The 18,289-nt window shown below is 35.7% G+C and overlaps 1 protein-coding gene across 3 annotated transcripts in view; it reads right to left on the bottom strand.

Moving 5' to 3' along the window:
- Window positions 1-18,289, bottom strand: part of DST (dystonin) — a 4,096,730-nt gene that overhangs the window by 350,729 nt on the left and 3,727,712 nt on the right. For all 3 annotated transcript variants that reach the window (XM_044063350.1, XM_044063347.1, XM_044063348.1), the window contains one exon: window positions 3,308-3,478. In XM_044063350.1, the coding sequence (XP_043919285.1) occupies window positions 3,308-3,478 (171 nt within the window). The remainder of the gene's footprint in view (window positions 1-3,307; window positions 3,479-18,289) is intronic.

The raw sequence follows: 18,289 nt of genomic DNA, 5'->3' as shown, positions 1-18,289 counted from the left end.
AATATGGTACAGAGAATAAACAAGTACCTAAATATACTAAACCTTTTGTGTTGCAAAAATAATGTTTTCTAGAAATAAATTTCTTGTAACTGAAGAGTGTTACACTGTTGCCTTTGTTAATGTATATGTCACGTCTACACTGGCCACTTTTGAAAGAACTGCTTTTGTTTTGGCTACTCCCACCAGCGGATTCATCTTGCATATAAACAGGACCAGGTACAAAAGGGCAGCATGAGAAGTAGCAGGCATTATACAATACATGAAGCAGAGGACTTGGTTCAGGGCAGAGACAATTTTAATACCACTGATTAAATATCATTCATTTATAGGTGCTATTTTTAGTGAGGTTGTTCCTTTTAAAATTTACATCAGTAATTTGTCTATTAATATATGATATTAATACTGACCATTACAACCTATTTCAGAAGGGTTTATTTATCTGTTCAGCTGTTAACAATGTACTGGCTTAGGAGAAGGGTCTGTACAGTTTAATGACACAAAGACTGACAGCTGGTCAGTAGAATTCGCTGAGCACTTGCACAATGAGTGTGGTGTACTTATTTGAGATAATACAGTGCATAAAAATGGGATAATGTGATGACAATTCATTTTGTCAGGTTTTGGGCTGACAGTGTGGAACATGAATATTTATCTGAAAAAGGAGTCTATAATGCAAGAACAGTTTTACAAGAGAATTAGGTAGACAAACTGAAAGTTTTAGTGGATATGGGTGAAGCAGTCAACAAAAAGGTGAAGGAACCAAATGAATTTCCAAAACGGTATTATGGATGATCTTGTGCAGAGGCATGGCATGATATTACAATAACTCTTTAGACCAATAAAAGAACAATTATATGGTTAGGTATGAATAGGTAAAGATGCAGTCCAGCTGGGACAGTGCTGGGTGAACCAGTGGGCAATATGTATACCTGTGCAGCCCAGTACTGTACAAAAGGGAAGAGCATGGAGGTCCAGTAGTTCAAGGCTCAAAGGATGTTGGACATTAATGGATGATTCCATAGTACAAAGAATGGACCTATGTTTCTGCAGTGGTGGGAATGGATTACCAAAAATGTTGTCCATAACAGGAGACCTACCAAATCTAAAGATATGATTGATACTAATCTGACTTTGGTGTCAGACCTTCTGAAATATTGTGTTCCACAAAATGTAAACGTAGTGGTGCAGTGCGTATAAAGGATTGATTAAATGCTGTTTTGGTCTGGCTGGTCGTGACACCCTTTCAACATCTAACGGTCCTTAAAATAGTCCTTAAATCCTGACAGTGTGAGCTTGAAGTGAGGTGCACTGTAAAACAGCTTATGTAGAGCACTGTCACTTTTAGTTTGTTGGCTTCCTGAGATATGCACATGATTCAGCCTGCAGCAGAAAGATTTAAAACATCAGGTGTGTCTTTACTCAAGAGCAGTACAAAAATGAAAATCCTCTAACAAACTCGACTCTCTCTTTTAATCACTGTGCTAAAAGCTCAGTGAGACAAAATAAGCATTCATTGTGAAAGAACAGAGAAAAACTACGTCATTGATGATCCATTTTATGCTGAATAAAGCAATTTACAGCAAACACATTTATCAGAATTCCTCTTACTATAAAATGTAACATAATTTTATAAGTTTCATATCTTGAGGGCACATTTGCAGTTTTTTTTTGTGCATATAAGTCTGATGTCCATTTGTGTTTCTAACACATGCATGTATATAAATACATACATATATAGATAGATGGATCCCATTCAGAAGACTGAAAGACCAAAAGACTAAATCTTAAAATACCTAAGACTCATAATATTGAGGGATGCAATTTGCCCCTTCTCCACTGTTGTTCAATCTTGGAGTTGGTATATATAATTAGCAGGGGGTGGGGGGCTGCCTCCCCATGAAAGGTATAGGGGGCTTGCCCCCTGCATTAAAAATATTTTCAAAATTTTGAGTTTTAGGTATATTGAGATTCAGTTTTTGGTCTTTCAGTCTTCTGAATGGGATCCAGATAGGTACACACACACACATACACACACACACACACACACACACACACACACACACACACACACACACACACACACACACACACACACACACACACACACACACACACACATATACACACGCACGCACACACACACACACACACACACACACACACACACACACACACACACACACACACACTCAGATGACAGAGAACAAAATGATAGATACGAGGAACCTGGCTCCAATAAAGGCTGTCCCTTCCAAGATTCCTCTTGTCAGAGCAATAGTTTGTACAAACACTTCCACAAAATGTACTGTTGGATTCTTATTAAAAGTTCATGGACCTTAAATAACTTTTAACAAGAATCCAACAGTGCGTTTTGTGGAAGTGTTTGTACCAGCTATTTCTCTGACAAGAGGAATCTTGGAAGGGACAGCCTTTACTAGAGCCAGGTTCCTCTTATCTGTGATTTGGTGCTGTTTGTGATTGCCGTGTTTTTAGAGAACAAAATGAAATGGAACAACTTAACACAATATCTAACTAGAAACAATGTTAAACATTCAGGGGGAAACCCTTAAGCAGCTATCTGGCATCCAGCAATACTGTTTCCCGGATATATGCTCTAGTCTTATAGTCACTTGACAAATCATTATGTCGGTGAGTATGGCAATGAATAATGATACATGACAATGCATTTACAGTGGTATTTTGCACATAACTCAAAGTGTTCTACAGCAGCTCTATGGCAAAGGCTGTGAGCACAACCACTACTACTTACAGAGGCACTGGTTACTAAATGGTATTTAAACAAATCCCATTGTGGGTACCACTCAATGTTTCTCTACACATAATTGTTGGGAAATATGTCTCGCTCCTGCAGGGAAATGCAAATAAAAGTCTTGAAGCAGTGCTTGTGACGCATAGGCCTTTGTGGCTTGCTGCTGCTCAGAGTGGACAACAGCATTGTTTTATTACTTGTGAGTCAGAAACAACATTGCCTTATTACTTCTTTAGAATAAAACCAGACACTTATCACTACTGTGTTGGTAATGTGACATATATCCATATGCCAAATGAGGAAAGAGTGGACAATTGCTACCACTGTATGGTGACCTGGGCATAGCCATCAGTATTTATAACCTGTTAACTACACTGGAAGATTATTGCCCACCTATGGATAACACCCCCTCCTAGTTACTATATGATTATTGTAATCCGTGTAAAAGGCAAACATGTAACAGCTATGTTTTTCAGCATCACTCTGGAATATGTGGCAGAAGTTGGCATTTGCACCAATTCCTAATAAATCACATACCTTTCTTTCATTGAGTTTTGTCTCAACAGATTCCCATTTCTCTTTTAAGTTGTCAATCTCCACATTAGCTGTTGTGTCCCCTGACTCTGGACAGATACCGCGTATCTGCTGGTTTTTCATTAGTAAACCCTTGTACAACAGTTCTTTGCCTTCAAATGCAGCAACAAGATCCTGAAATGGAAATTAACATGTTATCAGTCAGGGGGGTTTGCACAACAGGGTAGTCCATACACTCCAGACAACGAACATTTTCTAATATTTTGATTCTGAATCTGGGAACAATGGATATCTGTGGCTGAGATCAATCACAGTAAACCACATGCCACAGAGGGAGAATAATACATAGAAGTAAAAGAACAAAACATTCTAGAAAAATACTTAAGCAAAGACTATTCTTAAACTGGCATAACATTCAGGAACACAAGATCTGCATGTATTTTTATGTACTCTACAGGAGGCATATTGTATGTATCTTAACATTTTATTTTGGTTCCATGGCACAACAGTGTTATGTATTCCAGCATAATGCATATTTAGCTTTAAAATGAAATGGTAATCTATACATTTATTTCTTCTCACCTGACCCAGGTACCTGGATCAAGAAAAATAAAAACAAGCAAACAGCTGAAGTATGAGTTTACCTTGATAAGCATTTTGACGTTTATGAATCCAGGTTGTCCAGGTCAACTTAGTCTTGGTAAAAGTGGGCAAAGCATGGGACTACAAGAAGGCTACTGTATGTGCATTAGGCAGAAATTACTCTGTATCTGTAGTATCCTGTCTACACTGACTACAAAAAGAAAGCTTTTCAGAAGGAAGTTGGGGTTTCTCTCTTCAGTATTATATACATCACTGCTATTTTCACATTGGTTTAACACCTACAAATTCATCTGTTTAATACTAAGTTGTCAAACACCACAACAGAGAGAAATATGAAAACTGGGTGAAGATTCAAAAATGTGCAGTAAATGTGTGTAACTTCAACAACTACTGTGTTTCACAGGATCCAGTTCATAAGGTAATTCTTTTGATTGTACTCTCAAATTGTAGGGGAAATTCTTCACAAAAGAAAACATAAATATGCAAGCTGGTGTTAATTTAAAATTTGCAGAATCACAGAAATAACACTGTTTTAATGGTACCCCAGGCACACTCCCTACTCATCTCATGACATCCTTCTCCCATGCAAAGGGCCCCTCCACAACATTACAGTAATGTTGTATTTTTACACCTAGTGCTAATTAGGACACAATCAGCATTTTGAGGTTTGACCTCAAAACTGACATGAACCCAAAAAGGTTTTGCTAATTTAGTAGTGGTACTCTGAATCATTTAACTTCACTCTTCACCCATTTACAATTACCTGGTAATCTAACAAATACAATGCAAGTGCCTGCAACAATTCCCATTGCAGTCTAACTGTTTCATAGAGTCATAGATGTTAAAAGGCAGAGACAATCCAAATCCACTGCCAACATTCACCCTTGTACGGGAATTCCTGCCTCCAGAAAGGTAAAACAGTTCACGCCCAGAATGAATGAATGGGCATCCTCACAGCCATCAAGGTTTGCATTAAAGGAAGCAAGGGAATCACTTTGTTTAAGTAATGGGAGGTTATTCCAGAGATGGAGAAGTGCTGAGCAATAAATCCATCCTTTCAGTGTCACACTAATTTGCTGATAGAAATTCAAGTCTTTAGTTTGAATGCCTGTGGAGAATTTGTTTTGTAGAGGTATAGAAGATCAAAGAGGGCTGGGTCACTAACAGCATGGAATGCTATGTACACATCATTCCACAAGGGGTATAAAAGAGACACAGTATACGGATAGAGCTTCAAGCCTATCTCTTTAACATTCTTATTAAATGATATTTTAAACAACAACACAGAAGGGAAAAAAAGTGGCAACATTTTTCATGTGGTATACATGGATTCACTTTAGAATATCAAAAGCACAAAATCTTGAAATTCAAAACAATGAGACCAAAATTTTGAAAATTTAAAACATTGAAAACTCAAAACATTGAATCCCAGAACATTGAGAAAACATAGGAAACCAACATTTACTATATTCCAACACAACTACATAGAGAAACCAATAAAAGACAAACCAGCTTACACTTCTCCAAATATTACACTTCTCCAAATATAAGCAGGGGGGCAAGCCCCCATGCACCCTCACACCCCCTGCTACATACATCAACTCCAAGATCGCAATACACAGAACAAAATGGCAAATATACCATTCTTCCACAGCAACCAATTTGCACAACATAACAGTGTATACACAGCCAATTCAACATTCTAACATTTGTTTTGTTCTGTGTAGTGCAATCTCGTAGCTGATATATTTAAGTAGCAGGGGGTGTGCAGTGCAGGGGGGCTTGCCCCCGTCTTATATTTGGAGAAGTGTAACCTGGTTTGTCTTTTATTTGCTTCTGTATGTAGTTGTGCTAGAATATAGTAAATGTTGGTTTTCTTTGTTTATTCAGTGTTCTGGGATTCAATGTTTTGAGTTTTCAATGTTTTAAATTTTCAAGACTTTCATCTCAATGTTTTGAATTTCAACATTATGGGATTTTGATGTTCTAAAGTGAATCTATATATCTATCTATCTATATATATATATATATATATATATATATATATATATATATATAATTTTTAATAATTATCATTCACTCCACCATTAATTACATTGCTCAGTTCCTAATTTCCATCAAACCTTTCTCCTCCTCCTGAACATCATTCTGCAGGTGTCATTTCCAGAAATTACACTTTTTATGTAGTTTGTCCATTACCTTTCGGGTAGCCAATAGCATTAAACTTAATAAGGCCTTGTTATGACCAAGCAATCCAGATCCTATGTTCTAGCTGAAAAGAATAACTTCCAGTTACAATGAGTTCATCTCCAAACATTTCTTACAAAGTACTCTGTAGGGAATTTTTAAAATCTTACAACTTGCTACATTCCTAAAAACATGTTCCCAAATACCCCCTCTCTATCCCATCACACCTCCAGTATTTGCTATTTTCCTGAGCAAAAAATTTCTGAAGTCTCCCTGGGGTATAAAAATGCATATGCAAATACTTCCAAGCAAAAACTCATTAGCTTTCTGGTCTTTGTTGCATACTTGGCAGCCATACAGATGTTATTCATTGTTCCTTTATAAACTGGCTTTTCATTCTAGCTTTTCATTTTCTAATCTACTCGTATCTTTCTTATAGTTATCATGCAACATTTTATATGCCATACTAATTGTGTTCTAGCCTCAACTAAAACCTCTACCAGAACTGGTCTTCCACTTAGAACTCCTCTGTCCCTTTCTCTTTGTTATATTATGTTAACAATCCGTGGTTAGGAAGGAAGTCTCCAATCTGCAGTCCAAACTTTTTCTTGGTCTCATCTCACTCTGTTATCTTTCCCTTCCTAAACACCTTGGTTACTTTACTAATTTTTTCCAGTAAATTCCAACCTTCTCTTGCCTGTTTTCCTATATCCTTGCTTGAAGTCATGCATATTAGTAAATCTCTACTTCCACGTTGGCCTAGTCCTTAGATGAATTTCTGTTCCTTTATATATACAGAACACGCTGTACGGGTGCTGTTATCTTCCTTAAGGACCTGCATCTAAAAAACATACTCTTTCCCTCTTTCTGGAACTGTCTCCCTGTTTCATCATAATACCTTTCCATTATACTTTTTTGCTTATGTTCTGTGTATGTATCTGATCAAATCAGATAATCCTAAAACACCTTGTTCTTAGGGGAAAATCAGCCTGTCCCACTTAACCCTTATACTCTTCCTTTCCTAAATAAAGTCCTTCAACTTTAATTATCACCCTAACTTCTCTTCTGGTTAATATAACTATGCCTAACCTGTTTATAAAACGAAATGAACTGAAAACATTTTTTACTGCTTGTGTCTTACTATACAAATACATAGTCAATAGCTTCTAGTTTCTCAATTTTTGTTTCATATTTTGTTTAATTTCTTCTCATATATCCTTAGCTGCCATAACAGATTTTTTTTTAAAATCTATACACCTAAATAATTCATCTTATCATGTCCCCATAAATGTGGGGATTTCTTAACCAGTTCATGTGTGGTACATTGTTTACTTCTATAGCTTATGTTTTATCTTCATTATTTTACCCCCCCCCCAAAAAAAAAAAAAAAAAAAAAAAACAATTCTAAACTGTTTCAAAACTCAAAATGTTTCATAACACTAAAATGTCTGTCCTTTTCTGGATTTAATCAAACATGAAATAATATCATCTGCAAATAAAACTAACTTTTCTTGATTACTATACCATTTATATCACTGAGTTTGTAATTCTCTTATTTTCCTTCCCAGTGGCTATAAATATAAATCTAACGACAAAGGGGAAATAAGACATCTCTGCTGGGGTCCTCTGTGCAGAAACAGTTTGTTAGAGAGGAATTTTCCCACCATAAGTCTTACCTCTGATAATTCTAATTACACATACTACTCTATAAGGGAATGCAAATGCTACCATTGTTCTACTTTGACTCTACTGAATGCTTTCCAACACACACACAATTTGCTTTCTCTGCATCAAGACCCACCAACAACAGCAGCATTGTTTTTACATTCTGCTTCCCTCTAGATCATGACTGCCCTATCAGTGTTATCAAATGTTCGCCTCCTCTTCACAAATCCACATTGATCTATATCTCTCAATTGTCAACTCTGGCATTCTTTTAGCTAGTCCAGACATAAACACGTTTTTAACCATGGCTTAAAATCTATATGAAGCTGGATCTGAAGGGTCTTCACCCTCTTTGGGTTTGTTTGTGTCTTTCGGCTTTTCCCGGTTAGGGGTCGCCACAGCGGAACTCCGGTCCGCTAATGATTGGTAGTGGATTTTTACGTACCGGGTTACCAGCCCTGACGCACAACCTTCAACGAAGGCACACCCCATTCATGTATGCCTCCACACAGAAGATGCTCTAGCTGAGAATCGAACGGGACAACGTCTTGTTATGAGGCGACAATGCAACCACAGCACCACCACCGCAGTAATACAGAGTAATACAACCACCACAGCTTTCTTCAAAGATGCTGGTCCCCCCCTTTAAAAGCAGTGTTAAAAACCTTCTAGATCTTTAGCACTTTCTTCTCTCCCAACTTCCAAACATCCACAGAAACACCATCTATTCCTGCATTTCCCTATTGATTATACATCATCATTTTTATTTCATCACATCTCTTCCTATCTCAGCTGTTAATTGTTCAGCCTCGTCTTCCTCTAACCTTGAAATAATTAAGTCTTCCACACATATTTCCATTTGTTACTTTTCTTGTTTTTTACATTCCTGTGCTGTATAGAAATGTTCATAAAATTTCTGCAATATCCCTTACACCTCTGTGGGATTTCTGGTTGTTTTTTCTTGCAGTAGCCTCCCTATTTTGGTGACAACCCTTTCTACTTCCTGTTGCCTAAGTCATTGTGCTCTGGAGTTGTTATCAGAAATAGATGCTTAACAGCAACCTTCTAAATTCATGTGTATTATCCAAATAATTTCTTATTTCCCTTTAGTGCTCTGGAGGTGCTCCTTTTCTTGTTCCATGATTCTCCTTATTCTTTTTTCAACTCTATATAATTCCTACTACATTCCCCATATATCTTTTTCTCTTATTTCTCCCATGTTTTACACTCCATTTTCATTTCCCCCTACTCACTAGTTAACCATCTAAAGATATTTCTGTCTTCTCTAATAGAAATAATTCCTATCTTTTAACAGTAAGTAGCAAAATGCCAATGTCTCATTTTCACTTCATTATCCAGCATCTTTATCTTAGTTTTTATTGGTGTATGATGAAATATTTATCAGATGTGTGAAACGTTTTCAATTAAATACACATGTTTCTGTGAAATACAATCTGTATTTAGTCTAGCCCAGGTATTCTGTTGGGGTTCATACTTCTGAATTTGCATCTTCCGTATCAAATATTCTCACATACTTCTTTACAAATCTACACTCTTGTCATATTTACCACTTAGGTCCCCCAGATATATACTCAATATGGCAAATCAGGTTCCATTCCCCACCCATAAGTAATGCTCCCTGCAGAAAGCTTATTATTTCTCTCAAAAATTTCCTAAGCTCCTTGATAGCAATTTTGTGTACAATATAAACACATGCCAGCATAATTCCCCTCTCCTGTCAATAACCCCTTACTACCACAAATCTACAATTATTGTTTTTTCTCCTCTTCTTTCACCACCTGAGTCTCTTTAGCAATCAATATTATTTCTCTCCTTTTCTGTTGTCCCTGAAATTTTGCTGAATGGGAAATCTGAACTCCTTTCTTTGTCAAATTCACATGCTCAATTCAGTACAAATGTTTTGCCTGCAACCTTGCTTTTAGCACATCTCACTTTTTAATATAAATCAGTACTCTTTGCTTTTGCTTTTTTTTGTCTGTACCTATATTCCCATTTACATTTCATGATAATATGGACAAAGTAGCCATTATAGTAGAAAGCTATCACTTCCACTTACACATGACACTTCTTTTGAATGTATATTTCCAGCCTTTAGCTTACATGCATACACTAATGTTTGGAAGATGACTTCTTCTGTAGTCTACTCTTTTCATCTTCATTTGAACATTTGAACCTATGGCATATGTTTCACTTCAAAGAAAACACTCAAAAAATAGATTTTCAGAACTATACAATCCCTTTTTAACATACAGCAAATACACAAAATTATGTACATTTTCAAAATATGAACTTTCCCCTCCAGATAGGAGCAGTTCTGAACTGAAGGGTACCTATGCTAATGTCTATGCTAGAGCCTGTGTTCCCACTTACATTAATTGCTATCTGTTCTTTTATCTCTATTTTTTCAGTTCCAATAAATAGTGAAGCTACCTTTAAATCAATAAATTAAATTTAATTGTGTTCTGTTACATTAAGCGCATTAAAGCAATAAGGCTGTTAGGGTGGCAACTAAGTGCACAACCTGTTCCCTTCCAATGGTTTCAAACTTTATTTTTCACTGAACTGCTTGTCAATGTACCTTTACAAGTTAATGACACTGTAGTTTGTACATTTCAGTCAGCAAACAGTGTTCAGACCTTTCATAATTAATTGATTTCATTTGCAGACTTTTCATATCCAAGTAAAAGCAGTTAGTTAGAAAAAGCAGCCCATAACATTTCTGATGCATGACAGAATATTTGTAAATTTCACTAAAAAACACTGTTCAGACTCTTATGATTAATTGCTTGCACCCCCTAGATTTCTTGTCTCCCAAATAAAAGTCTTTGCTAATAGGAAAAAGAAATGCAAATGCAAGAAATAAGTTTTCCATGTCTTTCTTGATTTTATCTTACTTTCAAAATTATTTACATAAAAACATTGTCAATAGCTAAAATCAAGGACATTAGACAGCCAGCTCTGCAAACACAAAGGAAATTATCTTAATTCTGCATGTAATGTCATCAATATGCTTTTATATCTCCCAGCATCCCAAACTCACAGCATTACATTACCTTTAACATGCTTCTGTCCAGACTTTCATTTGCTACAGTATAAAGCCCGAATACCTTTCAACTAAATAAAGTACTTTCGTGTTTTAATATCTTTGAAAATATACAACAGCCACTGATAAGCCTATCTCAACTCACATTTAAAATACCCCTGACTGCACACTATACAAAACTGATTTACAGTCTAATGGGTAATTTACAATACTTATACAAACATTAATAACATTCCAAAGACATGCATCTGGAGCATTTCTCCCCGGGCCTCCGCTGAAAACAGGCTCTGTGGAACCTAGTCGGACTTTCCCGGTCAACAAATGATAAATAAATAAAAAATAAATAAATAACTGTTTTACTTACAGTCACTTTTTCAGTCCATTCAGTGTCCTTATAAACATTAATTATCTAAAGTGGTTTATCAGCCAGTTTAACACAGTCAACTAAATTCAGGTCCCTCCTTTTCTTGTAAATTCACATGTATATTCCTGTGTCTAATGGGACTGATGCTTTTACAGTCACCCATTTATTTACTAGTTTTACAGTGTTGCTGGTCTTCCTAATCATTTCTATCTCCCAACACCAGTCTTTGGCTCATATCCAGTTTACTCCTGATTCTTCTATTTGGCTACTATGTTTATTTTTTTTTCTGCATCTCAAGCATTTCCCTTGGAATAATGGGAAATGTTAACTGACAAAATCTCTTTGATGGTTTTGTTATTGTCAGAAAAGTGATGAGAAGAGTCCTCTTTTGCTTGCTAGCTCACTCTTTGCTGAAAAAAACATTTTTTATTTCCTCCTTAGCCTGTTCTGCACCATAAAATGTGCTTGATTTTCCAGGAAAAATATTCTAAAGACAGCTGGATACAGCAGCTTGAATATCACACCTGCCTTTCAACATTTCCTAATTTCAGGTAAAAACTTGCTTCTCTTCTGCCTGCCTGGTGTATAGTGAATAAACATTTTCCACAAACACTCCAGTATCCATTTTTGTAATAATTTTCTCTTCTGCACAATTTTGCCAGGAGCAACTCTTTCTGCTAGTATGATTGCATCTTTACTAACATAGTCTTGACTGCTTTCTCATTGTCAGATTTATAACATATACATAATGTGCTCTCTCAATCAGCAAATCCTGCTTTGGAACACCAATCCAATTGCTTATATGCACTTGCATAAAATTAATCCAGCAGAAATTCTCAGGTTTCCTCTGTATGCTGTTTTCTAACACTGCTATTTTTTTAAATAGCTCTTCCTGTGAATCCTCGTGCTCAATCAGACTTTCCTTTATCTCAGTATATGATTTTTGCAGTTTTATCAGTTCATTTAAATAAATATTAATGCCTCTTCTATTTTTCCAGCCATTTTATTTGACTTTATATACTCCTTCAGTGTTTCACTTATTTTGAATATCTCTGAGTGCATTTGATTGAGTTTTCCTCTAAATTACTGGAAGCCATCCCTTGTACTAAAGCTGAAACTTGAACTGCATTTTGCTGAACAACTGCAAGACTTTTCTCCGATGGAGTTTTTGTCTTCTCCTTTTCTAGGTGACTTTCTTTTTCTTCAAATGTCTTCTTTGCTAATATCCAAGCAGTATAATTACTAGCCAGTATGTGAATTTTAACCAAAATAGCTTTTCTTGGCTTTCATTCACAGTTTTTCTTTTTACACTGACAGAAATCAAGCTGTTCATCAGTGTGCAGCTAACTTAGAAGTCCAAATTCAAGCCTAACTTGGTAGCTGAGGATTTTTAGCACTGTGACCTTTTTAGTTAGGACTCTCCAGAACCTTACTACTTGACTGATGTGTCTGGATAGAAACCAACTAAAATGGGCACTACATTCTGTTACTGATCTGATCAGGGCAGAGTATATAGGAATGATAACTCCTTTTGACCTGGATGAAATACCTTAACTTTTTAACTGAGTTAGATAGAAGCATTTTCTGACTACTGTTCCCATGTAATGGTCAAAGTATAGTACATTGTCTAAGAATGTGCCAATATCTCTGACAATCATATCAGTATGGAGTGGGGTGGTGTCTATACTACAAGCTGCTGGCAAGATCTTGTTATTAAAGGTGAAATGCTGCACTCGTCTGTATTTAATTTAGGCCCAATTCGTATATACCACTGATTTAGCCCTTGGTGTAGTAACACAGTGTCAGATGTAGTTAGCCACATCTCTGGGTTAATGGTCTGGAGGCCCAATAAGTACATGACAAACAGAAGTGGTTCCAGGACAGAGCAGTAAGGAACACCGCTAGTAACCATTTGTTTTCTCAAGTGGCAGCTGCAACTTTAACTACATAGTTAAAAGTGACCCTAAACTTCAAGCACTCTCACAGCAATCCTTTTCCTCTACTGAAGCATGGTCAGTAGGTCACACCTCCTCTTATCCGCCCCCATAAAAAAGCAAAGTTAATGCTATTTACTCCAAAGCAACTATTTTTCTCTCTAGTAAACTGCTCTCTTACACTCCTTTGCTAAAAATATCATCACTGAATAAGTAAGCCAGACAAAGCAACTATGTATCATTATAGATGACCACATGAAATTTAACCATCATGTACTATATGCAGTAAAAAAAAAAAAAAAAAAAAATCACCAAAAACTAGGTTACGTATATAGAACAAAGCCTTACCTCACTCACCTCACGGAATACATAAGCACAACTCTCTTACTGCTATGTGCTCTTTATCCTGCCCCTATTTGCATTTATCTTCAAGTCTCACTTTTATCAAAACTACAACATTGTTACAACAAGAAGGCTGCCAAATTTGCAGAAAAACCATCACAATAGAACTCACCGCTGTTTGGCACTCAAGAACTAAACTGTTTAGAATTGCCATACGACATGACTTTAGCACAACCTACCACATGCCACAAACTTATTTACAAATCCCAAAACTATCCATCTCAATAACATTATACCAACTACTCCCCCAACAAAGTTTTTTATGGAATAATCTGTACTCGCTATAATCAAATCTTGTAATACTGTAAGTGATTCATTGTATTCAAACAGCATTACATAATTAAGGAACTCCAGCCACTTATCAGTGAAATCAATTCATAATGTAGCATCTTTCAAATAACAGCTAAAACTTCACTTAATGAACAAGTGGCTTTGCTCCTGTACATCTCCAGGTTGATCTCCATAATACCCCAAGATTACCAAAATGGTGCCAAAAATGGTTCCTAGAATTCTGCTTGGGAAATTAAAATGGCTGTTCATAGACACACAGCATATATGTTTTTTTTTCAATTTAACGTCACCTTCCTGCTTTTGCTACTACATCCTCCTGTTTCTACTACTACTTTGAAACCTATGACATCGCTACGACTTTGGAACTTTTAGTTATTAAAATGTTTTTGGCACTTACTGACGGATTTGTGTTGCAATATTTTTAACTCATTTTAAGATGGCTATTATATAAAACGTGTTTGGGACTTCTGCGGTGGTGCAGCGGTAGTGTTTCTGCCTCACAGCAAGAGGTTCTCCTGTTTGATTCTCGGCTGGAGTGCATGTGGCGACCCTTAACCGGGAAAAGCCGAAAGACAACAGCATTATATAAAATGTGTTTGTTTTTGTATGTCTATATGTAACTGTGAAATAGTTTACCTGACATATACTTTGCCTAATTACCATGCTAGTCATACCTTTCAACCTCTTAAAGCAAGAAATCTGGACAATGCCTGAAATAATGGGGGGAGGGGTAAAGTCCCTGAAACAGGGACAGATTTCAACTATTGCTATTATAAACTTAGAAAGATGCTAGAATAACAATGTTTACATTAGTGTGCATTATCTGAAGGATATGAAGTCCAAAATCAAACGTATGTTATTATTTAGTGATTTCAGTCCTCAGTCATTTGCCAGAAAACCACAAATGTAATGAGGACAGACCAAAAATATGAGGCAAAAATCTGGACAGTCTGCAAAAATCTGGACAGTTGAGAGGTATGGTTGTTGTTCATTTATGACAGGACTTAATTAGCTTTTTTATTTCACTGTTAAGCTTATTATTTCTGGCATTCCTCCATTGTGTTTTAGTGTTGGGTTCGCCAGTATACATGGTTCTGATTGGGACAGCTTGGTTTATGTTACTTGTTAGATGGGACTAAAATTCCTTGGTATAAGTGACAGCTGAGACTACATGAGGGCTAAAGATTTAGCAGTGGAATTTTGAGTGCTCACTGTATATTTTTAATAGGTTTGTCTTTTTAAAGTCCTTGAATTCAGAGGTGTTCAATATGGTGCAGTTAGACACCCAAAATAAGATTAGTGATTTATGATCAGCTTTGACCAGAGATGAGGATACTATAGGAGTCAGCCCAAAAAAAATCATTTTTTTTTAAATATAAGCAGGCTTAGACAGGTGAGCTTTCCTCTTATTTTCCACTGGTTTGGGTACCGGTGGCCTAGTGGCTGTTCCTAGGCTCATAGGTTCATAGAAGGTTACTAGGCTAATGGCCTCAGGGCACTTTAAACCCTAACCAAGTTCATCTCTTGTTCCCTTAAGGGTCTAGAGACATGGTCTATGCTATAACCAGATCTAAATCAGCACCATCTGCCACTACCCACGATAGATGGACACAGGTGAAACCCCTGGGGTAAATTTGTGGTTTCCCATCCACTTATCCGAGTTATGCTTAAAAAGGGTTAACAAGGGGCTCTGTTTAACCTGCATTGGAAATTTATTCCAGAGAAGGGGCAACCTCTGGGTTCTGCTTTCTTTGTCACAGCCCTCCTGGAGCTTTGCTAAAGCACACAGTCTTTGCTTTTGTCATTTATGGTGATTTTGTTATAGCTGGAACAATGAAAACCTTCATCCATTTCCTACACTGCTCTACCAGAAATGGTCATTCCCTGTGGATCCCTGTGATTTCCTGAGCATGTATGCTGGCTCAAACCAACAGAATTCAGACAGATGTAAACATGATATTTTTTTTTTTTTTTTTGTGATATAGCTTTTATTTTTTTCCAAAAACATTTTTATTAAATTGTGTTCATAAACCTGGTCATAAAGTATTAAAAATAAACAATATAAAACATAATAACTATTTACACTATATACAAACATCCATGATAAACATTTGTTTTATCCAAGAAAAGTAATCAATATTTATCTAACAATCTCTCCAATTTTTGGCAAGCTAGTATTTTGTGTGTTATATTTGATGATCTCTGATAAATAGTTTGCATTTCTTTTTTACATACAGATTTTGCTATTGAAATAAACTCAGCTAACATAAGGTCTTGCTTATTTTTCCAGTTCAATGTAATTATTTTTCGAGCAATAGCTAGAATTAACCAAAGAACCAGGTAACTGATGTCTAGGAATTAGACTTGGGGTAGGGACAATGAATAATATCAAAAAGCTAGTAATTTGACAGTTATCAGATGACAGGGCTTTTGTGAAATGTCTAAAATCATTCCAGTATTGTGTGAGAGTTCTACATTCGATGAATATATGAACCCAGTTGGCTTCAAGAATATCACCACACCTCCAGCTTTTGCTTTCATTACTCTTGGTTCTAAGGTCAATTCTGTGTGAAGTGTAAAAGCTTCTATGAATAAATCTCCAGGTATATAGTCTCCAATATAAAGATGATGACGTGTTTTTTATTGAATTTAATAACTGTTTCTTATTATCGTTAGATAACGGTTCACCATTAATCTTTATGGAGTAATTCCAAAAGCTTGGTCAAAAGTAATTGTCTTCTCGTAGGATTTTATATACAGGTCATATGCTTAATTTATGTTCAATGTTCATCGAATTACACCATATGAATAGTTGTATCAATCTTGGTATAATATCAGTTTCCAGATTTATTGACACACTCACTTTATTTTCAACAAACTGTCTTAAAGATTGAATACAGAGCCAATTATCTTGACAGACATTATATCTGGCTAAGAGAAAGTTCATTGGTTGGATGTTCTTATTGTCTATAAACTGGTGCCAAAACTTTAGATTATTCTCTTTAAGATTCCGCATCTTATTGATATTGAAGGTATCTAGGCAATCTGGTGTATAAGCTATGGGAAATGTAATGAAAAAGGTGTTCTTTAGACTATAACTGTTGTGGATTATATTTTTGAAAATATAAAATATTTGGTTTATACCACGTGAGAAGTAGCTAAATTTCTTATTATGTAAGCAACATTAATAGAATATCCAAAATATTTTAATTCCAAAAGTTTCCTTAAACTGGGTTTCTGAGTTCTCAGATGAAGTTATATGTATTTCATGTAGTTGTTTCCAGCTAAAGGTGTATATGGAGGGAATCCAGTGTAGTATTATGTCAATAATAACAGATTTGGAATATAATTCTATGTTGGGAAAGCCAATCCCATTACTGTCCCAGGCTCTAACATGCCATGTATAGGCTATTCTTGGTTTCTTTGGTCACCATAAAAAGTTAGTAATAGGGAATCTATTTGTTTAGAGAATTTCTTAGGAGGAGGCAAAATCAATGATTGCATGTAAAATAAAATTGTGCGCAAAATAATCATTTTTATTAATGTAAGTCTATCTTCCATGGTGAAAAACATTTTGTTCCACTTTTTAGTCAAGTCACTGATTACAGCTACCAGTTTAGTGAAGTTAAATTTAATAGTCTCACTCCATTTATTCTTAATACTTATTCCTAGATAATATATCTTATTGTTTTCCCAGTTTAATGTATTGTATTTTTGCAAATTGCTATTTATTTTCTTATTGATTAAAAGTGTTTTGGTTTTACTTTGATTAAAACTGAGCCCTGAGATTTTCCTAAATAGAGTTATGGCATTCATGATATGTTGTAAAGAGCCTTATATGTCACTGGATGTTAGTAGAATATTGTCAACAAAAAGCTGAACTTTTGGACAGTATCCCTCATTAACTTGAAATCCTTTGATATTTGGGTTATTTCTAATAAATGAAGCAAAAGGTTCCACTGATAAAGCGAAAAATAATGGGGATAGAGGGCAACCTTGTCTAGTTCCCTTATGATTTTTTATTGGGGATGATAGACATGAACCAATCTTAACAAATGCTTTAGAATCACTATAACTATTTAATATCAGTTTAGTGAAATCTGAAGTAAAGTTAAATTCTTTACAGAGTTTTTGTAAGTATGACCAGCTAAGGGAATCGAACGCCTTATCAATATCCAGACTAATAATAGTTAATTGTTTTTTGGTTTTGTTTGCAATGTCTATTAGAGATAGTAGCTTAATAATATTGCTGTGTATTTTTCTATGTAAGATAAAGCCAGTTTGATCAAAGTGTATTAGGTTGGGTAATATATTCTTTAGTCTTTTGGCCAGGATAGACATGAACATTTTGTAATCAATATTTAACAATGATATGGGTCTATAGGATGCAAATAGTTGGGGGTCCTTACCTTGTTTAAGAATGGAGGAAATTATTGAGTACTTCCATGAGGGAGGGAAAATTAAGTCTTGTTTAA

Source organism: Protopterus annectens, chromosome 2.part1, assembly GCF_019279795.1.
Source record: "Protopterus annectens isolate FY-2018-M chromosome 2.part1, PAN1.0, whole genome shotgun sequence".
Taxonomy (NCBI): Eukaryota; Metazoa; Chordata; order Ceratodontiformes; family Protopteridae; genus Protopterus; species Protopterus annectens.
Note: the sequence above shows the minus strand (reverse complement) of the source record. Positions and strands in the feature narration are given on the sequence as shown.